At 39.0% G+C, this 25,135-nt stretch overlaps 1 protein-coding gene across 1 annotated transcript in view; it reads left to right on the top strand.

Moving 5' to 3' along the window:
* The window catches only part of eps8a (epidermal growth factor receptor pathway substrate 8a), a 137,663-nt gene that overhangs the window by 69,066 nt on the left and 43,462 nt on the right, over window positions 1-25,135 (top strand). The window contains 4 exon segments of the mRNA XM_052033618.1: window positions 7,567-7,643; window positions 13,948-13,995; window positions 21,561-21,625; window positions 22,090-22,251. Of these exon segments, the coding sequence (XP_051889578.1) occupies window positions 7,601-7,643; window positions 13,948-13,995; window positions 21,561-21,625; window positions 22,090-22,251 (318 nt within the window). The 5' untranslated portion in view covers window positions 7,567-7,600.

Genomic DNA, 25,135 nt, shown 5'->3' with positions numbered 1-25,135 from the left:
CTATTTACTGGCTATCTTCTCTCCACTCTGTGCTGATGCAACATCTTGACCCGAAACCACAGCCACTCCTTTGCCTCCACAAATGTTACTTTACCTGCTGAGCTCTCACTTTTGCTGATGAAAGTGTGTGTTGACAAATTGCCAAGTTTCACTCATTGTTAGGACAGTATGTTAGACCTCTACTTAACAGCACAAGGAGTTTATTGTGACTTAATATATTACTGCTACTTTTGAGTAATTAGTTGGGGATGAACAAACTATTATTAGATTATTTAAAGACTCAACAGTGAATCTAAAAGATGATCATGTGGTATTTGCAAACTGGACTTTGGTAGATCTTTACTTACAAGATGTGCAGTATGTTTATGACAGGTTGTCAAATTTTATGAGATCTGGTGCATTATAGGTCTTTGGTCTGGAGTGTTATGTATGGCACCATGTGATAGGAGGCTGATCTGATCAGAGGGATTAGTCTTCCTTTTCCATATTGTGGTGTCAGAGGCTCTGGGGCTGGCGAGAGAGGTCAATCTTTCTGGCTTTGGTACACAAGGCCCATTGGCCACCCATATTTCTAATGTATTTTCCAGCACTGTAATATGAGCTGTATATTTAGCTATCTTGCATGAGTAGGTACAGTATGCTTGAATCCGTATTAAGTACTGCATTAATTTCTTTCTCCTCCCTCCAACCCCCAATACACCACACACACATTTTAAAATGGTTATTGTCATACCATGAGTTTTGTTTTGCACATTAGCAAATTAATTCACAGCTCGGGTTCATATCGTGCAAACTAATTAGAGTAAGCTTGCTGACTCTTATTGTCCTGTAGTCCTTAGAAACCATTCTCAGCAAACTAAGTGCTATAAAGTAGTGGCAGCCTGATTTTCTCTCTTTCTCATAGAACAAGATAATAACTCATTTTAGATTTTTAACAGCTTTGGTGAGAGAACTTTTATTAGTCACATCGAAACACACCATGAAATATATCTTTTGCCATAGTGTTCTGGGGGCAGCCTGCAAGTGTTGCCACACTTCGGTGCCAACATAGCATGCCCACAACTTTCTAACCCGTACGTCTTTGGAATGTGAGAGGAAACCAGAGCACTTGGAGGAAACCCACGCAGACATGGGGAGAACGTACAAACTCCTTACAGACAGTGGCTGGAATTGAACCTGGGTTGTTGGCGCTGTAATAGCGTTACACTAACCCCTACACTACATTGGGTGTTTAATATTTAATCCAGTTACAATATAGTACTCTGGATACAGATGTGGGATAAATTTATTGATATTTGGATATAAAATTAAGCACTTCAGTATAATGAAGTAGCAAGTAGCGCTCTTGATCCAATACACATAAACATTATTGCTACTTGTTTCAAATTACAGTCTTGAGATGAACGAAAAATGAATGGACATCTTTCAAGCTACCGCCAGGAAGGATTTGAATCTTATTCCTTTCCAATGAAGTATGTTTGGCATGTTTTCAAGTTTGAGTTCTGTTGTTACTTGGAAGATAATGACCTGGAAAAACCTAACTGAGCTCAATTAGCTCTGTATGCACACTAACATTTAAATTTTTATTCAAAGTGCCTGTAGCTCCCTGGGTTCTATTGCTCTAGCTTCTACTTTTTATGGTCACAACCTTTCTGCTATTGAGAGAGAAATATTTGGGGAATGTGGTTGGGTATTTGAAATTTGAGCTACTGACATTCCCTTATACCACTTTCAGTTAAGGAATCGGACTACTTTCTCAACCTTTCCCTTTGAGTCTGAGGAGATCTACCTCCCCACCTGAAAGTATTGAGATGTTCTCCATAATGAATAATTTGTTAACTTCATTCCCACACCACCACTCTTACCTCTTCTACCTCTTCTCCTTCCTCCCCCAAAAAGATTTCAATTAATTACTAGAGTAAATGTTTGTTTTCCTAGGTAATAAATACTAACAGTATGCTACTAACATTTATAGATCATTTAGATTTTTCAATGCAAAATTGTTGTAGCTTCAATACAAGAATGTTTAGGTAAGTGATCACCCAGGTGAAATACCCAAATGCTAATTGATCACAGGTAGGTAGAACTGTTTTCATACAGCAAGGCTGTTTCCCACTAAAGCATGAAAATACTTAAAAACTTAGTTGTTACCTATGATGCTAAAATGCTTCCACTGCAATACAGTTTTTAAAGTTCAACAAAAAAAAACAACATTTTTTAAAATGCATTTGATGGGAGAGAACTGCTTGTTCAGTTTTCAATGCAGTATGTGTTGGTCGTTTGCTTAACCTGAGAATGAGAATTTATTTGATAAATGTGTAATAAAGTGTTTATAAACAATTTCTCAAACAAAATAAAGAAATGAATCCATCTTCACATTGTTAGAACTGTGATTTTTGGGGACTCGATTGATCTGTGGAACCAAGTGACTTTGGTATACTTCCTGTCATGAAATTAGTCGTGGGGAATTTGATCTTCCCTCAAATGGGAGCACAGATTGATAAGGTTACTATTTGAATGCAAGATTTGTTTTGCTGAGCAATGATCTTCCATAATACCTCACTTAAAATAGATTATCTGATTGTCATTGCATTGCTGTTGCGGGGACCTTGCCAAGTGCAATTGACTACTATATTTCCTACATCATTAGCAATGACTGCTCTTTAAAGCATTTAATTATGACAATTTGGGATGACGCGAGGTTGTGAAAGGTGTAACCAAAATAAGAGCTTTTCAGTTTTTATTCTGAGTGTCTTGCTCTTATTTCAAGCCTGAAAACCAATTAGTTTGAATTTGGGCAGCACATTGGCACAGCTGGAAGAGCTGCTGCTTCACAGCTTCAGTGACCCAGGTTCAGTCCTGACCTTGGGCGTTGCCTGTGTGAAGTTTGTGTGTTTTTTTTTCCCCTGTGACTGATTTTGTGTTTCCTCCAGTTGTTCCAGTTATCTTCCACAAAATGTACAGGTTGTTAGGTTAATTGGCCACTGTAAATTGCTCCCATTGACTAGGTGAGTAGTAGAATGTAGGGGAGCGGGGGATGTTGATGGGAATATGGGAAGAATAAGAAGTGATTAGTGTCAATGGGTTTATGATCAGCATGGATTTGGTGGCCTGAAAGGCCTGTTTCTGTGCTGGATGACTGTAGGAATCTAGTTCCTGGACTTGAAGGAAACCAGTGCAGTATCGTTAAAGACATTGCCGTTCAAAACTGGACTTTAGGTTTGTGTTGGTAAATACTCTCACTTCCTTGCCCCTTTCCCCATTTAATATCTTGCAGTCAACTTGAAGCTTTGCTTTGGGATGGGATAAAGAGAGAGGGTCTTTTGAGCCCTTTATTGGCGATTCTGTTGATATCAGTTGGTTGTCCAAAACTATATTTTTTATTTGCCTCCCTTTGCTTGACATGGGCAGAAAATACTGTGTTTAATGTAAGTAGATTTGTAACACTGACAGATTTTTTTTATTATAAAATGTAGTTAGAGTTTATCCCAGTTTCCCATTCATTACATATTTAGGGGGCAATATTCCAGAGAAGTCCATGGTGGGGAAATTGGTCTACTGTTGCCTCACTTCTGCTCTGAATTATCTTAAGTTTGCACTTCAGCTTCTAGCTATTAAAATGGTCTAGCTTTATAAATTTTAACACATTGATTTTAAGTTTCAGATTTCCCCAGTCTGTCATCTGTCTGATTTAAGCCATCATTTGACCTCCTCCTGCCTTTCAAATTGCTTCAGTGTTTAATGTGCAGGAACCAAGTGAGTTTGAAAGGAAGTTGCACTTTTCGCGTAACCCTTCAAGATTTAGCATTTTGTCACAAGAGTAAAGATTTGGATCAATTTAGATCATTTGCATGGCAATAAAAATTAATTATGTCCAGTGTTGATCCTTGGTGCTACATTGTTTGATCAGCGTCAGTTTAAAATGTCTGCTCATTTCTCTTGAACTGCAATTCTAGGGCGATCAGTTTCTTCTTGACCAGATAAGCAATTTTTTTTGTATCTGCTGGTAATTGTTCATTATTCAAACTTGCATCCCCTTTTGCAGGAGGATTAATTTTGACATTGGTTAATTCCAATTTCTGGTATTAGTTCAGTGCACTAATATGTGAAGAACAAATCACTTAAAGAAAATTTAGGTTCCCTGTTTTACACATGCACTTCCTCTTTCTATGAGATTATTTTTCTTCCCATACAAGAGTCCCATTATTCTTTCAAATGTCTGTAAATATAACTTTGACATTATTATTCCTTCTGATCAGAGCTTGCATTGAAGCCTATTTGCAAAACAAAGTTGATCTTGTGTAAGATTGGCCAATGTGTTACTATTCTTGTAACCAGGTTTTAAACATTCTCTCCAATTTCTCCCTAACATAATCCATATATGAAGAATACATGTTAAAGATGACTCATTTTCAAATAATTAGACCAACTATGTTAAAGATAATTACTCATTAATTTATCCACTAAACTCAACTTAGGTTTAGTGTGTGGAAATGGAACTTGCCCACAGGTTTGTACGCTGAGTGCTCAAAATAGAATATGTAAGAAATTCGCTCTTCAGAAGGCAGGCAGGGGTATGTGGAAGTTTAGCGTCAAGTGGCTGACCCCAGAGAACATGGAGGAACTAAAGAGGAATAATGCAGGTTGGAGAACTGTAAAACCCTTCTTTGACTCCCCTGTGCACTGGTGGGAAGTGACCAAGGAGAACATCAAGAGGTTGTTCATCCACAAAGACATTCAGAAAGCAAGACAGAGTCTGAGGGAATTGTGCTGACTCCTGACAGAATTACAGCAACTTCTCCTTCTGCAGTTGAGGGGGATGGATGTGAGGGAGGAACTCCAAGAGGAAGAGCTGGCAATCCCAGCTCTTTTCTGCAGAATCCTCCCAAGATCATCTGATCTAGAGTCCAATCTGTGGAGCAGGATGAGACGTGCTCACACTTCTTCCACGAAGTTCACAGAGGGAGCTCTGTGATCCACAGCCTTAAGGAAGATGACAGCTCAGTAACATCCTCTGCAGATCCTTCCACACTAGTTTGTATGACAGAAAGGTCACAGACAGCACAACTTCCCAGAACTTCCTGTCCTCTATCACGGAGGTCTTAGACGACAGCAAGCGGGAGAGTGGACCAACCACTGACCCTGGAGGAGCTGACCGGCTCTATCTGTTTCTTTGCTTCAAATAAAACTCCTGGAAGCGAAGGTTTATCAGCTGAGTTGTACTCTGTTCTGTGGGACTGGAGGGGCTTGGACTTGCTGGAAGTGTACAATGCTATGCTTCTGGCTGGCAGCATGTCAGAATCCCATGAGGAATGGCATCATCACCCTCGTCTACAAGCAGAAGGGGGAGATGAATGACATCAGGAATTGGAGACCCATCTCACTTTTGAATGTGGATTATCAGATCCTGTCCAAGGCCATTGCCAACAGGGTCAAGTCTGCTCTGGGACAGACCAAACCAAACCTGTGCTATACCTGGCAGGAAAATCTCTGACAGTCTTGTGCTGCTCAGAGACACCATCGCATATGTGCAGGACGGGGCTGGATGCCTGCCTGGTCAGCTTTGAACAGGAGAAGGTCTTCAACAGGATATCACACATACATGATGGACGTGCTCTCCAAAATGGTTTTTGGGGAGGGAATCAGGAACTGGATCTGACTGCTCTACAGATATCCAAATCAATGAATGGGAAACAGATCACTTCCCCATCAAGTCTGGAGTTGGGCAGGGTTGCCCACTCTCTCGTCTTGTTTGTGTGCTGTATAAAACCCTTTGCCAAATCCATCAGGAAGGACAAGAGCATAAGAGGGGTGATGTTGCCAGGCAGTGGGGGCACCCAGGTGAAAACTTCTCTGTACATGGACGATATTACTGTGTTCTGCTCAGATCCATGGTCAGTTCACAGATTGATCAGCATCTGCGACCAGTTTGAGTGAGCATCGAGGGCCAGAGTCAACTGCAGGAAGAGCAAGGCCATGTTCTTTGGTAACTGGCCTGACTGATCCACCATCCCCTTCACTGTCAGTTCTGACTACCTGAAGGTGCTGGGGATCTGGTTTGGAGGGGCCAAGGTATGTAACAAGAATTGGCAGGAGCGGATTGGGAAGAACTTGGTCATCAGGTGTGAGGTGCACTTGGGGCTGCTGTACTTGGTGCAAGTGTGGCCTGTCCCCTGCTCCTCCAGCTTTGAAATCACCCGTGCCATCTTCCAGTTCATCTGGGGATCCAAGATAGAGTGGGTCTGACGGGCCATGATACACAAGTTCCTGGGCAATGAGGGGCAAAGGTGTACCCAATGTCACCCTCATCCTGGTGACCACCTTCGTGTGTGGCTGCATGAGGCTGTGTGTGGAACCAAAGTATGTGGGCACCAAGTATCACAACGTGCTGAGGTTCTGTCTGTCCCCGGTGTGGCAAAGGATGGGCCTGGCCCCGTTGTCGCGCAACATCCCAGTCAGCTGGACGTTACCACATTACCTGCCCTTCATGGAAAAGTTCTTCCAGGCCAACACCTTTGATCACGAATCCATCAGGCAGTGGTTAGCACAGAACATTGACTCACTTGATACTGTGGGGTGGTTCCCTGAGCAGACTGTCCAATCCATCTGGCAGAATGCCTTATCGCCAGAACTCACCAACAAGCACCAATTGGCTGGCAGTGAGAAGGGCTCTCCCAGTCAGATCCTTCCTGCATGGTAGGGACATCACTCCCAATGCACGCTGCCCCTGGGATGACTATGCTGGGGACGATATGGTCGCTCACCTCTTTACAGGCTGGGTTTGCGAAGAGGGTTGGGAGAAGAAAATGCAAGGGTCCTTGTCATGGTTCATCCCAAGCAGCTGCGTAACAGAGGACTCTCTGATCTACAGGCTGTTTTCCCAGGGGGACATACAGATGGACATCAACTGCTGCTGGAAAATCAACTCGGTGAAAGACGCCCTTTGGTCTGCCTGAAACTTGTTGGTCTCACAGCACTGCGAGATGTCCGTAGGGGAATGCTGCCGACTGGCACCGTCCAGGAGGACATGCTGGGGAGCGCACTGAAGCTTGATGCAGCCAATGCAAGGGCTCGGTGGGAAAGACCAGTGTAGTGTTCTACTGCTACTGGAAGTGGAGGGGCTGGTTCAGGTGGGGAAACCCCTTAAACATTGGTGTTTCACCCCAGGGGACAAATGACTGGCAACAGCGCTATGGGTCTTTTGAAGAAAAATAAACCCGACTGAAGGCATTGACCACGAATTTAAAGGTTTTGCACTGTTTATTATTTGTATATATTTTTTTAATTATGAATTAAGTTTATTTTGACATTAAAAAAAAATTGGCTCTTCTTCCTATTGTGGCTTTGAGCTTAAGAATGCATTTTGATCAAATACAGGAAAAGTGATGATGAGTTGCTTCAGTATATTTGGAGATGATAAAGTGGGAAGTTTATGTAAAGTAAAGGAATTTCAATGGGCTATAAAATCAGAAGTTTATTCTTTGCATTGGGCTTTTCACTTTTTGTGGTAAGTAGAAACGTGGATATAATCTCAGATTCAACATTTCTGTTTTTTATTTTTTATAGTGGTTATGGTTCTCAAGCAGCGACCCAACTAGCAATGGACAATACTACAATAAAGACAAGTGGAAAAACCTTATATGGTGAGTTGTGTATGACATCTTTTGCAAATGTTGTTTTGTATATCATCAGTGTATCTTTAACCTTTTTTTTGGTCTGTTCTGGCTCTTCCTCATTTCCTTTTGCATTTGTTTGATTTGAATAACCGTGTGCAAATGTGTTTTTGGATTTGAGTTAACAAAATAACAGAAGGACTTCAAAGGTGAGTCTACAGGAATCTACGGGCTTGAGATATCCAACTTTCTAAATTTATTGCATGCCAAGTTGTTGAAATTTTCAGCTGATCGTGTCTGACTGAGGGGAAAATAAGTGTTTGGAACCAGAGAAAATGGGGAAGACTGCTGTGTATTACTATAACCTACTAGATAAGCAGGATGGGGGCAAAAGCATGAATTTGAGGAAGGTGTATACAGAATTGAGTGAATTCTTTATCAAATCAGATACATAGAGAGAAAGAAACATTGGATTGGTAGAGGAAAGAGAGAATCTTACAAGAAATTCAACAATAAAGCCAAGAGATTCAAATTTCATAATTGTTAATTTTCAGTGCCAGCAAAGTTGATTGCAGTAATTAACCAATACTTGTCATGATTTTAAGTTTGTTTTGTGTCGATAGGGTAAGTACACCATTTTGGTACCATTCAGTGTGTTTCAGCAGTAAAGCAGATGGTGTTGCCAACCCAACAGTGGAGTGGCACAAATTAGGCATCAACTTTTGGACTTATACATTTAACTGTACAAATGACTCAATTGAAGCTGGAGTAGAAGTTGCATGTAAATTACTGTAAGTATATTTACTCTTATTTTGGAGACACGAGACTGCAGATGCTGGAAATCTGGAGCAATGCACAAAATGCTGGAGGAATTCAGCAGGTCAGGCAGCATCTATGGAGGGAAATGAACAGTCAACGTTTCAGGCTCTTTCCCGTCCTGATGAAGGGTCTCGGCCTGAAACGTTGACTGTTCATTCCCCACCTCCACCCGCTCCCCCCCCCACCACAGATGCTGCCTGACCTCCTGAGTTCCTTCAGTATTTTGTGTGCGTTTACTCTTGTTGTGTCTGACAGTAAGATCTGGACCAACATTTTGTTACTCATTCTGGACTATTTGCTAATTGTGCAAGAAATAGTTTTGTGTATTCCTACAAAATTTTCTATCAAAAATGATCAGTTTTCTCCTTAGTTCCCATCATCTCTCCTTAGTCATTTAAACACATAACCTGACTAACATTATTTCGTACGTTAAGATTTTTGAAGTAAATTATTTGTCATTATTAGTTCACTTGTGTCTACTTCAGTTGCATCTATAATCATGGTAGTTGAGGGATACAAAAAATAATTGAATTATTTGAGTTTCTATATTTAGTCCTTTACCCAACCACAATACTGAGATGGGACTATAGAAAAAACTCAGGGGAAAGCTTTGGGAATCATGGTTGTGGAGTTGCTTTTTTCATAACTGTGTACTGCACCCATCATATCTTAAATTATTCATATCTGGAATCTGTCGTATGAGAGCTAATGGCTTGTTAAGATTTCAAACACAAAATGTTATAAAACCAGCGTACAATTTGAACCACAATTTTTGTGATCTCGGTGAATTATGTAAATATTTCCAAATCCTGAAAAACTTTTTTAAAAAAAAACAACTGTTGGCAATCATGTGCAGTGTAAAATTTGCCTCAAATATTGAGACAAGCTCAATGACAATGAATATTTGTCATTTGTAACCATCTTGTCAGTTAAAGCTCTGAAGGCGAGAGACATCCTAAACTGAATGACATACTTTGGACCTTCTTGTGTTAATCTGGAGCAGCTATTTGTAGTTTGAGACTGTGATGTAGAACATCATCCAATGCCACTTTCTTTTTGATAGAAATATCAAAAGTGCTTACAGCAGAGTCTGAATGAGGTGAGAGGATGTGGAATCATCCTGTCAATTACATAGAGGAAGCAATTCAGCCCATTGAATCCATGCTGGCTCTTGACAAAGCAAACCAATCCCATTCCCCAGTCTTTCCCAGTCAGCCTGCAAATTATTTCCCCCCAGTATGGAAGTCCTAATTGACTGTTTCCACCACCCTTACAGGCTGACAGTTTCACATCAGAACCATTCTGAGCATATATTTAAATAAAAAGTTACCTTCACATGGTAGTTGAGAAGTTAATTGGGTACTGTAAGTTGCACCTAAGGTATGGAGGCAGCAGGAGAATCAGTGGGAAGTGGTGATCATGTGAGATGGAATGGGTTACAAGAAAATGGGAGGTGGATAGGGATTGTTGTGACGTCTGAGAGCTGGCATTAACTTGATGGCCCAAATGGCCTATGTTGTAAATATGAGAAACATCCTTCCTGTATCTTATCCGCATCACTTTAAATGCACCTCCTAATCCTCGAGCTATCTGTTATTGCACATGGCTTCTTTCCTTTTCTCTTTTCCAACCCTGTCATGATTTTCTTCATCTCTGAATCTTTTCTCAACCTTTTCTCTAAGAACAAGAAGCCCAGTTTTTCCAGTCAAAGCCCTTGATTAAAATTCCTTGTCCCTGACACCATTCTGGTAAATCTTTGCTGCACCCTCAGTCCTTCACATCCTTCCTAAAGCATGTTGAGCAGAACTGAACACCTTATCACTTGCAGCTAACCAGTTCAATAAAACCTCACTGCTTTTTTACACTTTGCCACATTTTATAAAACTCAGGATTCCATACGCTTCATATGGTCTGTCAACATTTTGCATATATGTACACATGTTCTGTAACATGCATCCTTTAGACTTGTCCTTGCTCATTCTTTCTGCTGAAATTTATCTTTTCGTAGTTCTCTAACTTTCATTTGCCTCTTGTTTACCTAATTCAGACAGCTGGTATTTTCTGGCAGTCTGTTACAATCTTCCTTACTGTTAACCACATCTCCAAGTTTAATGTCACCTACAGGTTTAGAAATTTTTCCCTGTGCACCCAAACCCAAATCATTACTATGTTGTTTAAAAGATAAAATAATGGCCCCAACACAGACCATTACGGAACACCACTGTCTCAAGCAAGAAATGCCATGAGGTCCAGAGAAGAATGGGAATCATGGCAAAGAGACTGATATAAAACTATGTTCTTGGAGTTGTGAACTTTATTCATTCCCCTCTTCTCCCTTTCCATTAGTGGAAGGCAGCATAGCTATCAGTAATTTTTCTTTCTTTACAAATCCAGAAAGGTATTTTGAGACTGATAATGCCTTTTATTCGTACATAGTTTCCAAATACCTGGGATTTTTACATCCAAGAACTTTTGAGACAAGTGAATTAGATTGTTGATTTTGCCACTTGCTCTTTTCAAGTGATTTTGTTTTCAAAGATGTTCATTTGTATGTTGGGTGGAGAATTGTCGTATTAGCAGTCCAAGCGATTTTAATACTCTCTGTAGCAAAATAAGCTTTCACAGTGGCAAGTTCTGTCTGAGTGAAGTCCTCGCCATTTGCATAATTCTCTTTTTATCTTGAATAATTACCTAGCAGTAAAGTAACTACTTACTATTAGCTGCAGGTATTAATTATAAAGGTGTCACATCGCTGTAGGCAGATTAATTATTTTGGAAAGTTAAAGTAGCTGTTTGCAGCTCTTTCTTTCCCCTCCCCCACACCCAATCCTTCACCTAATGATCTCTAGAATGTCCATCACAACTGCCTTGCATGTTGGATATATCACACACTGTTCCAAACTTCTGAATGAAGCTTTTTCTTATTGGTCTTAAAAATGAAGAACCAAGCTTGTGTATTCCTGATCAGTTTTACAATGGGACTCTGCAATCAGGGTATTGGATTGTTCATCCTCCCAATACCTAACCTGTACCAGGACATTAATCAGAGTAAAAATGATTGTCATTGCAGATTTTTTTTTCATTCATCCTTTGTTCATTGAATGGAAGGATTCTGAATTCCTCCACTATGTTCTACATCAATTTACTGTTGTACTGCCCACTGCTTATAATGAAGAACAAGCATTTGCACTGATGTCTGTTATGAATGTTGAGGGTTGTAGCTAATCTCAGCTAAGGTCATGAAGGCTGTTTATCTACAGAGGGAGGGAGGAAGCTTCTCAAACCTTGAAGCAGCAAATGTATCTGTTAATGTTGACCACAGGAAGCAATTATGGAATAAATCACTGAATTATTTTTCAAAAGTCTAATTGATATGAGGTGACATTTCTAATAAACAGCATAAGGTTTACATTTTGTGATCAAACTGGTTGTTTAAGTCTTGGATATTTGCCTTAGGTATCCATCAAGTTATAAATGTTGTCCAATGAGGTGTTACAAAGATGGTTGCAAATAATTGACAAGCCATTGTTCTGGATACAGATTTTTGATCATCTGGGATTGGGTAATTTTTTTTGTGTGTGGTGGGGCTTGCTGTAGTAAAGATAGTCTGGACAGTTTTATTTGCATGTTTTCATATTTTGCTGCAGGCTCTATTGGTCGTATTCATAATGAGGTCCATATTTCCTTTTCTTTCCTTGTCCTCTGTCATTCAGTCTTGTGCACGTGTGTTGTGCCAAGTCTTTTTCAGCCAACTATAGTTAGACAGGTCTGGGATATTGATGGAGCCAGGGCATAAAATTATACGTCTAATACATTTCCTGTGGCTTTCATCTTTCGTCACTGAGTCGGAGGGATATTCTGTTTCTTTAGGTCTTGTAACGTTAAGTCGTGAGACTGATTTATAACTTCGGACAATAATTTTTTTTTGAATTAAATGTTCTGCTGGAACTTTTGCTGATGTTCTCAGGATTGAATTTCTAGTCATGGCTTGTTGAGTTTGAGGTGGGATTACTGTAAAGATTGCAGAAAGGTTAGGTTGTCAGTTGACTCTGGGTAATATGGTATCTGGCAATGCAGCGAGGAGAACTGGGCTGCAGTAGCCGTGGAGAGGGAGTTGTAATAGCAGATACGACTCACTGTGTCTCAGCCCCTTGTGGCTCTTTAGTCAGGGTTGTGCTGTGCTTGCAGTAATGGCTCGTCCATGGCCTAAGAAGTTCTCATCTGCTGTCAGTTAAGAGAAGTCAAACATCTTTTGTCAACTTTGTGATGGAATACTATTAAACAGTGAGGCCCTATTTTTAAACTACAAGGTTTTCTAGTCCATAGTTTTCATAATAAAATACAGTTGTTGTCATTGCTATATATAGACTTGCGATTTCATTGTAGAAAATCGAATACTCCTAACTCGGGCAAAGTTTTAAAAAGATTCTTAAATCATTTCATCAGAGTCCTAGTTAATTCAGTTTTTGGACGACAGTGAGCATTTTAGCTCTTAGAATATTTTCCTGTTATGGAAGATCTGTTATCTTTTTTCCAGGAATGAACTTCAATTTAATTGATGTTTCATAGTCTATGTAATGCAATAAAACACAAGTCCTCAGTCTTTCTTCACCTGCTAAAAGTAAAGACTGGCTGTATTGACAATCTGACCATATGAACAGCAAGTGCTATAACCCATGAAAGTTTTAGTCGGCTGGTTATTGTTTGAAGCTGTTTTAGCAGTAATGTGTTACAGGTAAAATTCAATTATCACAATTCAAAATACCTAGTTAATGTAACTTTATAATAAATTGATCAAACTTTTATACTTGTCTTTGGTTTGTTACAAGAGCACATTTAATATGAATGTTCTATCAAACATCCATATTTAAATAGTCAATGTAGACTACATTCTAGCTTAGATAATTTTAGGAAGATAAATATAATTAAATATTCTAACTAGTTTCTGACATGCGATTTTTTTTCTTGTAAGATAATGGGTAGTCACAAATAACATTTTACATTGTACAGGAAATATGAACTGGTAGAATCCTCAATCACATCTGAAACTGTTTATAGTCATAAGTACAGCATGGCTTCATGATTATTTTTCTGCTTTCCCTTGACTCTAATGGTTAATGTGCTGTGTTGCCAAAAGAATTGAAAGACCTATCATCATGGATTGCAGTGATCTAATAAGAGTTAAAGTAGCTTTTTGGTTCTGGATTTTTTTTAAAGGTATTGTAGTTTGATTGTAAACCAAAAATCTGTATATTGTCACAAAAATAAATTCCCAAGTAATATTAAAAGTATGCTTTGGAATGAATTGTCACATGGGTAAAGGTAGTGATGGAAGTTGTGGTCTATGATCCTATTCAATATTACATAAAAGACGTTTCCAAAAATTATTCTTTGATTTCTTCTGTAACATCTGTATGTTTAATGGATTTTTTTCAAATATTATTGATGTGCATGCATTAATTTTAAGCATCTTGTTCTGTTGAATTCAGTATTTTGCTTCCTTTATTTGTTTTAGGAACTGATGGACTGTACTTCTTGCATTCTTCAAAACATAAAAAGAAAGGTAGAAACAAACCCAAGCTGGTTTGTGTTATGTCTTTCTGAGTGTTTGTTTTTTTGCACTGCACTATGCAAAAACCAAAAATATTCAATTATATTTTACAATGAGAAAGCAACTCATTACAGTATGCTTAACAGGCTTGTTCAGTAACAAAATTTTAAAAATAGTGCACTGACTTTTGTTTAGAAATCTGCAAGTTGAAATTAATCTCTCTGAAATTCAGTTTCATTGTTAGAAAGCATTAGCCTATTTACCTACCAAATTAACAGAATTTTGGTAAATACAAATTAAACTGAGTCCATGAGATTAAAAACAGTTTAGATTTTTTTTGGTTCTCCATATCCTCTTGCATTAGAGGTTAAATTGCTTTAATTTCAGAACTCTGTAGTTGTCCAGTGATTGCTGAAGTATATTTACATTGCTGCCATTTTAGAAATGCATTTTGTGTGCTTTAACATTGGGAATTGTTAAAATTCAAAGCATAGATGAAAGTAGAATTTGCAGAGGCATCCGTACTGCATCCTATTTTTGGATGGTTACTGCTCTTATCCATTTCCACACAATCAGATGGGACTCAGCTGAAAAAGAAATCCCCTCTAGGATGTAACAGTCAAAAAAAAAGCTATCTGGCAGGTTGATACTGACTGAACATTTTCTCATGTTCCTAAAAATAGTTGCATAAGATTTCATGATTTTTTTCATTCTTTAAAGGCAGCAGTGTTATTCCTAGTTGGATTTATGTGGAAGCATTCTGTATATCCTTATAAGGTAAAGAAACAAACTTGTGTATGGAAGGAGCTGTTATTTGACTGCTTCAAATCTGGTATGGCTGAAATTGCTCAATTCACCCTTTTACATGTGAAATTTTAATTTTTATCCACATGCATCAAATGAACATACTCAATTTAAAATGAACGAACAAATCAAATTAATGGAGGAAATATGTTTGCATGTAGGTAGTTTCTGTTTTTATTGCTTACATTATGCATTATTTATGTAGAAGTTTTCTGTGCCCATTCATCTGTGCAGTTTGGCTGTCGCTGAACCCATACTTTCATTTTCACGATTTTTATGATTTTTACTCCTTGCCTGCTCTTAACCTTGTCTCATTTCACCTCCTCTCTTTTCACCTCTTATCTTAACTCTTCCAAATGTTCACAAGTACTTTTCAGTGTTCCTCTATTTTCTATAGCCATTGTGCCATGCTCAAATTCATTCTATAAAAGCCTGCAGCTTCCCTCTGTGCATGCATTGGCATCCTCCAATGGGCCTGTTGAGGTACTTGTCATCAATCCCCTATGAACAGCAATCCCAACTGCCAAATCTTAATCACTGGCTAATGCTGTTTAACTTGTTCTTCACTGTGTCAATGCTTGGGAATCTACCAATGACTTGAGCATCATTCCTTATTTCCACATTGTCCTCCAGGAGGTCTGTTCACTTGTATGCATCTTATTTGATATCCATGAGTTTACTATGTATGATTGGATTGACAATGTGGTCTTGATGGGCACTGGGCTGAGGGATAGATAACACTTTACCCAAAAAGAAATTTTGCCACCTGGCCAGACCTTCCCCTGTTGCCCGCTCTCCTGCCTTGGTAATCACCTGGGACATCTCCTAGTTTATCTGGGGGTCCAAGATGGAGGAATTCCGATGGGTCACGCTGCACAAGTCCCCTGAGAATGGGGGCAAAACTTTACCCCATGTTGCCCTTATTCTGATGACCACCTTCGTATGTGGCTGTATCAGGCAGTGTGTGGACCCAAAATACATGGGCACCAAGTGTCACTATGTGCTAAGGTTCTACCTGTCCCTGGTGTTGTCGAAGATTAATGCCAGGTGATTCTGCCTGGCCCTGTTACCAACCAATGTCCCAGTCAGTTGGTGGGATGTTGGTGCACTACCTGTCCTTTGTGGAAGAGTACTTCCAAGTAAAAACCTTTGACTACAACTCCATCAGGCAATGGTCAGCGCGGAACATCCTGCAGATATTTTGGGACGGGGACGCTGTGGATACGGTGGGATGGTTCCCTGAGCAGACTGTCCAAACCATCTGGCAGAATGCCTCATCGCCAGATCTCACCAACATGCAGCAAGACCTCGCTTGGCTGGCGGTGAAAAGGGCTCTCAGTCAGATCCTTCCTGCACAGATGACATATCATCCCCAACGTGCATTGCCCTCGGGATGGCTGCGGTGGGGAAGAGTGTGGATTTGCAAAGAGGGTGTGGAAATGGATGCAAGGGTCCATGTCCCAGTTCATCCCCAGCAACTGTGTAACAGAGGACCCACCCACCCCGCTCCCACCCCAGGAACTTTTCACTGCCCCTGCCATAGGTGCATGTATATATTGGGCTTCCCCTTTTCCTATCTTCAGTCTTGAAGAAGGGTCCTGACTCAAAACATTGACTGTGTGCTTTTCTTCATGGATGCTGCCTGGCTTGCTGAGTTCCTCCAGCATCATAATGTTTTTCATCTAGATTCCAGCATTGGCGAGATATCTGTAAGGGAATGCAGCAGACTGGCTCAGTCCAGGCCACAGGAGTATGTGCTGAGGGATGCACTGAAACTCTGCTCTAAGGCTCTGTGGAGAAGGACCACAATCTAGGCTCCTTCTGCTACTGCACATGGAGGGGCAGAGTTTGCTGAGGAAGCCCCTTGAACAACAAAAGGGGTATCACCTCGGAACCACATGAGTGGCAATGGTGCTATGTTTGTTAGTGATTTTTTTTCTCTTTAAAGCTTACACTACTGAATGTAACGACCATGAATGCAGAAGTTTTTTTCCACTGTTTCTTCCTTTTGTGTGTATATTTTTTATTCTTATTTTTTATTTTGAAATGAAAAGATAACCTTGGCCAGATATAGCAAAGAAATAAAAAGATAACCTTCCACTGCTTATTCTGCACAAGCATTATCAACTATTTGCACCTGTCTCCCAATTACTTAGGTGTTTTTTTTTCTTTCCTTTGAATAGCTTGTCTTATTTCATGTGTCTGTCATGTAAGGTCCTGGTTCTCTGATCCCAACTAATTATAACAATGATACCTTAACCTTTCCTCTCTGATTTCTCAGCACTGAGTAACTCGCCATTCTCGGTGATTTCGGCGTCATTAATTTGTCATGTATCCTGTTCCTGAGTTCAGTTCCTAGGCCTCATTATCTCTTAATTTCCACCTCTATAATTTTCCCAGTCTCTTTCATGGACCCTATGAGGCCTTGATGAAATTGAACAAGGTACCAACAGTCTTATTATAGTGAATGTGCTGTGCAAGTGCAACTTGTTACCAGTTGTAACTCTCTCTCTCCTTCCTTACCCACTTGTTTGGAAATGAAAATGTTTCATGTTTTTCCTGAGGTTCAAATGGGGAAACTTCTGAGCCTGGGCACATGTGGCTTCTTGAAACTCTTCTCTTCCTCCTCTTGCTCTTTCACAGCTATTTGCTCAGCTCTGCTCATTCCTCACTGTCCCAGTAACATAAAGCACTCACCCATATGGCATCTGGTGCAATTTGCTGCATGGCTATGCTTGAGCTGTGGATGCCATACTAGATCTTGATGGGTGGTTGTAGATGCTAACAATTCCAATTTTCTGTCCTGTGTTAACTTATTTTACTCAACACTCTCATTTGAACTGGTTGCAATTTACTTGGGTGGCTGGTGGATGTGAACAGCTAGTTCTCCAACTGGTTCTTGGTGTTTAAACTTTTGGCCATACTTTTGAGCCTTGTGGCTAGAAAGAATGAAATGCTAGAAAGCTGAAAATGTTTTGAATTGTGTCGAAAGTTGAAGTCTTCAGTGACACTTGAATTGGCCTGATGCAGGAGGTCACCGTGTCCTGATGTGACAGGGTTTTGGTAATGGAGAGGGTGGGGTTTGCAATACTCCCAGTATGATAGGATTAGCTATCTTCAGCTGAATTAGCTACATCAAGACTTGATCCACAGGCCTTTTAAATGCCAGCAAGGTACTGCAGGTGAAATGATAATGTGAAAGTATTTCACTTGTATTTGAGGAGTCTAGGGAAAGGTTACTTTCAGTATTTGAAATAAGATTTTTTTTCAGATTGAGATACGAACAAGTCCTTTGGCATACTGTGAATATTTGATGTAAACTTTTAATATTGGTTTCCATGCCATCTATCAAACAGATTATTTTTAATATGAAATTCTGAATCTTGAATTGTATTTTTGGTTTTAAAACGCGTATTTGTAAAGTTGGCTGCTTTAAAATTTCTGGCTCTCTTACTAACTCTAGATGTTTCATAGTACTTTGCATCTCTTCTACTCTGAGTCATTTTCTGTTTACTTATTCTTTAAAATAAAATCTAACCATTATATTTTGAAGTCAATTTTGACTATTCAATGTCAACTGCTGATTTGGTAATCACAGTTGGTGGCTCCTGGCAAAAGGTAATTGAATTGTTATTTAAGGCACAAGATTTTAGGAGATTTGACTGATATCCTGCTTCAGTATCTCCATTTACAATAAATAAACATTAAAACAGAAACTACAGCTGCTGGAAGTTTGAAATAAACAAGAAATGCTGTAAATACTAAGCTGGACAAGCAGCACCTAGGATGAGAAACGGAGTTAACATCTCAAGTTGTCTTTGTTTCACTTTCCACAGATGCTGCCTGATCTGCTGAGTGTTTCCAGCATTTTCTGCTTTTTAATCTCCACCACTACACAGAATTGTCAGATTCCAGATTGGATTTCCTAATCAATCATAGTGAATAACCCCAATGACCCTGCTTGATACCGAGCTACTGTTTGTTCTACTGCCATGGCTACATGGGTACAATCATTCTTGGTTGTGCTGCATCAAAACCAGTTGTCTACATGTGGTGACTCTGTCTTTGGGCAGTTACTGGGAGCCTAACCCCTGTACTGTCCAGAAAGGCCTTCTGAGTGAGTTATTTAAAAACAGTAGGAAAGGATATAAATAGATAAATAACTTTCTTATTTTACAATATTTATATTTTCCTGTAGGTTTATTAAAAACATTAGGGGAAACTGATCACTTAGCTGCGCTTGCCTTCTCATCAAGATCAGAAACCCCATTGAGGTAGGGTTCCTGATTATAAAGTTGAGGAGCTAAATAAAGTGCACCTGGCCCATCAGCTCATGGCATTTTGTGCTTCATTCTTGAGTTTGATGTGAAGTCCAGCAGCAAAGAGGGAGGTCAGATTCACTGATGTCTAACTTCCTAGTTCATTTGTGACTCCTGCACTGCAGTGTATACACATGGAAGTCGGGCATGTCCTGTATTGTAGCCAGCTAGCTGGTGGTTCTCTATGGACTTGCTGGCTATTCTGTGAGTTGACCAGTCCTATTGAGAAAATGCTAATGTTGGTTTAAGTTGGTCACAGTACCCCTGAACTATGGAAGAGAAAAAACAATCACCCACACTTTCTGATCCTGAGTGTTAACACCATGTGGAAAATGTATACTGGATTTGCAATTGCATTCAGTGGTTCACACAGGACTTCCTTGCTGCCACCATGCATTGGTTCCTCGGATGCATTCGACTTGTCAATTAAAATTCTAATAAATTACTAAGAAAACAAATCCCTCCTGTTTTTGATTAAGATTGGCTAGATATGCCAGCTTTGGGGTGAAGCTGCGGGGCCAGAGTGGAAGTGCATACAGTCTCTAGGTTCATTAGTTCAAACCCCATAGACTTGGTGCAAGCCCATTGTATGATGAGAGATCAGTTGTTCTTGCATCTTGCTTCCAGTGCATTGTGTTTATGAACAGTAGTGCTCTGGTGTGGATGTCTGGAATGTGCTGACCTGCACACTGCAGCTACTCAATGCTTCCCTATGAAACTGGACAAGCCATCAGCATGATTGGTCTGTGAAAACCTGTAAAGTTGTTGGGGATGAAACTAGCATATGCAGGTTAAATAGAAAATTGAGGCTCTACTTCATCAAATTTCTGATGTTTGCTCTTCACATGCAAATTCCTAGTTGAGCAAGCTAACTAAAGTAGTGGATTTTTATTGCAGCATGAGTCACTGCTTTAAGTACAAAAGGAAAAAGGAGACTTTTTTTTATTCTCCCCTGTGGGCTACCGGGAACTTACTAATATATATCATCTATCAGAAAGCTACATTTAAAAAGTGCGTTTAAATTTTTCGTAGCAGTTACTGGCCTGCAAAAGTGGTTTGAAATTGAAATGTTCCATGGAATCTAATGATCAAATGCCACGAAGGATGGTGTACTTGTGATGCAGCTATAGAATGAGCATAATAAGCTAGATTGTTTTCTTTCAGTGATACATTGTTGGAAAAATTCTCAATGCTTGCAACGGCTTGTTGATGAATTTATTGAATTACATACCGGTGTGAACTAACGAAGGATTGATTTCCATTTTATACAGCCTGTAATTCATTGTCCCATTCAGTTTTTACTCTACTCAGCACTGATTGTAGTTCTAACCTAAACTGAATACTGTTCTGTGACTGTGTCAGCGGCATTTTTATCCTACTTAATGATTTAAATAAAACATAGCTGATCATGCATTTGTGCAGTGCCTCTTCAGTTACACATCATTTTGACAGGGAATTTGTATGCTAACCTGAAAATTTTGTTGCTGGCACCTTTTCTACTCGTGCTTCACCATCTCTGGAAATGCCCTGCTCATCTATCCTCTTCCATGTCTTGAAGAGCTCCACAGTGATCACATCTGCAGGCATGAAGATGCATGTATCCAAGCACATGTTTCTGATAGCCACTGCAAGTCTTATACTTCTATTACTTGATCTTTACATTTATCTATGGTTCTAATGACAAGTAGCAAAGTAATTGTGTGAGGGTTGACTTGTCTATTTCCTTATAAATAGAATTTCTAAACAATATCTTTACTAGTTTAAAATGCAGAAGCCATCCCATTTTAATTTGCACTTAAGCCATTTATTTGATTTAAAACTACTTTAACACTGATGAATAAAAATGTTTGGCTATTTGCTGATTTTCATTTTGCAACTTGCAATTAAGCCAAAGATAGTGTCGGCTTGCACTGCCCGTGCTCAGTTTTGGTAATTGATTTCATGGAATTGTTCATTCTCAAGAAAATTTATAAGGTACGAAATTGGCTCTGGTGGAAATGCAAAACAGGCAGTATTACATCAGTTGTATATCATACACTGCAACAGATCATTTCTATTGACCAATAGAGCTAAAAATCTGCTGTTTATTCTAATTTCATCTGATCTTTTTTTTCTCTCTATCCAAGTCCAATTCCCTCCCACACCCCAAAGTATTTATTTTGGATAAGTGGCACAAATTAAAATCTGATTATGAATTGGTAAAAATATGTAGGCATTGAAGCCTTGACTTCTCTGCTCAGAGATTGTTATAATGCACTGTTAAGTTGCTTTGGCTATTCATTTTAAGTTTTTTAATAAGAGCAGCTTTAACAAGTAAGCTTTTAAGTATTTGCTTTTGTAGATTTTTGCTTGGACTTTGTTAAAGGAGAGTTAATATGAAAGGAAAAATTCTGTTTGAATGTCCTGAGATCAAGTTGAATGGAATAAAATAGTTGTCTTTTTGGAATTCTGCAGAACAAAGGAAGAACTATGCAAAATCAACTGTTGCAATGTCAGAGACCTCGCAGTATCGTGTTGAGGTAATTTAGATTCTTTTGTTAACTTCTGTCTGATTTCCTGTAAGGTGGCTTAGTTTCAAACTCATCTGAAAAATAAATGCCAGGAGCTTTGGTCTTTCATTTAATTAAAATATTGTGATATTTAATTAAAATAGACTTTGGTTATATTTTCACATGGGTTTGATACCTTGTAATGCATATGTGCTTTAATGCTTATGATTTAATTTGGTTTAAAAAAAATAAGACGTGGAGTACAAAAATATGTATATTTTTCCCTCATTGGAAATCATACTGCCTTTGATTGTTGGTGTACCAGTAATGACTCCCTTCCAGCTAAGTTTGCATTTGGTTGCAGAAGGGCAATTAGAGGGCTCAAATGCGATTTTATACCATCAAAAATAAGAGTCTTGTTTTCATACATTCAGCAACTGAAATTGTGAATTATTTTCTGCTGTTTAAAATAGTAATTTCTGTATTGAAAACAGCACTTGGCAACATTCATTGTTGATCGGAAGGATGCCATGATAACAGTAGATGATGGTATAAGAAAACTAAAACTGCTTGATGCAAAAGGCAAGGTCTGGACTCAGGACATGTTACTTCAGGTAGATGAGAAAGCTGTCAGCCTGATTGATCTCGAGAGCAAAGTAAGTCTTTTTTTGATTTTGATAATTGATACACTATTTACGTCGCATCAGAATGATATTTACCTACTTGAGTGAGGCTATCATGATGCTAAAGAGATGTACGATTTGTATGCCTCATTATATGTCGATAATTTATCCAATTAAGATGTCTTTATGTTTGGTTAGTTTTGATGCCACTTGGCACAAACCAGGGATCAAAATGTGTGAATTATTGGAAAATTTTGGTCCATTTGCCAACTGAGTAATCAAAGCAATTGATGAAAATTAAGGTGAAATTGTGTAGATACTAAATACTTGTGTAAAAGTTAAAACTATTACCAAATGTATTTATGTTAAACTTTAAATGACATTATTATTTCAGCAAATTGAGATGCAAATATCATCATTTTAAACTTGATTATATTTCAAAAGTCTGCATGTGTCCTTTTGTAAATGAATCTCAGTTATCAATAACGGAAATGCTTTTTCATCAAGCCCATATAAATATAGATGCTGTGTGTGTTATGTGTAGGTGTAGATCCTATGTTTTTCATACCACAGTGTGTATCACCATCTATAGGACATTTGAGTTTCTGCATTCAAGTTCTGTAAGCATTTATTTTGACGTTCCTAAAATTAATTTGTTTTCAGTCCTACCTATAGGAGTAAATTGAAATATGTTGTATTTTCTACAAAATATTCATAGTTATTTGTAAGAAATTTAATTGGCCACAAAATGTAGATCAAGCATTTAAAAGTGCACATATTCAGGAGTTTGGCTGTTTAGAAATAAGTTTTGTAATTGTCTGTCAGGAATGATGAGGACTTTTTTGGTTTTATTGTTGTAAGCGGCATGTGGTCTTCCTGTAATGGCTACTATTCTACAGTGACTTAACAATTTGGTAGCATGAAGGTTGCTTTGGCATTAAATTATCTTGTCAAATGAGGCTATCAATACTCTTTTTTTTATATTCCCCCTTTTTCCACAGTACAAACAGTGGAACTGAACTTGCTGGGAGATGCTGGCATTTCTGTGCTGAATTGCTGGCATTTCTCCACTTGAGTACCATCAAGTTCAGGATTTGTTGTACAAATGTGGCAGTCCTAAACTGTTTAGTGTTTTCCCAACAGCTCCTTGGTGCCCAGTGCAAGAGTGAACTTCCCCAGTACCTAAGTTGGGGAATCTGTCCACTGAGGCTGTTCCAAGTGATATCTGGTGCAGGAACAGCAATTCGGTTCATTTCAACTGAGAAGAATAGCTGTGACATACTTAAATTCAAGTAAAATGTTAATTACTTATTACTTATTTAGAATGTTTGTAATTTTTTCAGTATCTAAATTTCGGTTGTTTTTAATGTTTTTGATTATTGACACCTTAAGAAATGTTCGAAGTTCTTGCCATGATTGACATTTGGTTGGGCCAAGCAACCAGGGTTTTGCTAACTTTCAAAGTCATTTTGAACTGTTTTGCAAGCGTGCCTTGCTCCCCTCTTTCAAAACACACCCACCCGTTACTACCACCAAATATTGTGGCATTATATTGTGTCTTTAGGTTTAAGATGATGCCTTGCACAAAGTCAACGACAAATTCACGGAAGTTTCGAAATGTTCTTGCCATGGTGGTTACCAGTTCTGACCCATTGTGCATGAGCATACACATCACCTGATCCAAAGATTCTTTTTTAAAAAAACTCCTTGCATTCCTTTGGCTGGCGTGCATCCAGTTTTATGTTTAACCTTGAGACAAGATTGCTTAGATTTGGGTAAACTGGAATTCTCATTACATTTATAATTAACAGCCTTGTCATTGGATTTGTAAAGTAGAATCTTGAGAAATGCATCAAGTAATGGAAAATTGTCACACTTGTGTATAAGGTGCAAACCAGCTTATTATAGTTAAGTTTTCCCTATTTCACTCTTATGTAATAATTTAAAGATATAAAAGTTAATTATTTCTAATCAGTCTGGCTCTAGAAATATGATTACATAGAAACATAGAAAAACTACAGCACAATTCAGGCCCTTCAGCCCACAAAGCTGTGCCGAACATGTCCCTACCCTAGAAATTACTAGGCTTACCCATAGCCCTCTATTTTTCTCAGCTCCATGTACCTATCCAACAGTCTCTTAAAAGACCCTATTGTATCCGCCTCCACCACCGTTGCCGGCAGCCCATTCCATGCACTCACCACTCTCTGAGTAAAAAACTTACCCCTGACATCTCCTCTATACCTACTCCCCAGCACCTTAAACCTATGTCCTCTTGTGCCATCCATTTCAGCCCTGGGGAAAAGCATCTGACTATCTACCCTATCAATACCTCTCATCACCTTATGCACCTCTATCAGGTCCCCCCTCATCCTCTGTCGCTCCAGGGAAAAGGCTGACTTCCCTCAACCTGCTTTCATAAGGCATGCTCTGCATTCCAGGCAGCATCCTTGTAAATTTCCTCTGCACCCTTCCTGTAGTGAGGTGACCAGAACTGAGCACAGTACTCCAAGTGGGGTCTGACCAAGGTCCTATATAGCTGCAATAATACCTCTTGGCTCCTAAATTCAATTCCTTGATTGATGAAGGACAATACACCATATGCCGCCTTAACCACAGAGTCAACCTGCGCAGCCGCTTTGAGCGTCCTATGGACTCGGATCCCAAGTCCGAGGTGGCGGACTAAACATGTGGTGTTTAGTTCTGTCATTTTCTTCAAGTGTCATTTTCAATTCCTGTTTTAATGGTGAGATTTTAAATTTATCTTTTTAACCTATTTAAGATGATCTCATTTCTATAATGTCATCTCAGCTGTACCTGACCTCAGTGTGTGTGTTTTTGCAACATTCCATTGTTGATTCAACTATTTAACTTCTCTCCTGGCCTGGCTCTCATCTTGTTTACAAAAACCTAATCT

Source organism: Pristis pectinata, chromosome 19 (genome assembly GCF_009764475.1).
Source record: "Pristis pectinata isolate sPriPec2 chromosome 19, sPriPec2.1.pri, whole genome shotgun sequence".
Taxonomy (NCBI): domain Eukaryota; kingdom Metazoa; phylum Chordata; class Chondrichthyes; order Rhinopristiformes; family Pristidae; genus Pristis; species Pristis pectinata.
This window is presented reverse-complemented; position numbering and strand designations above follow the sequence as displayed.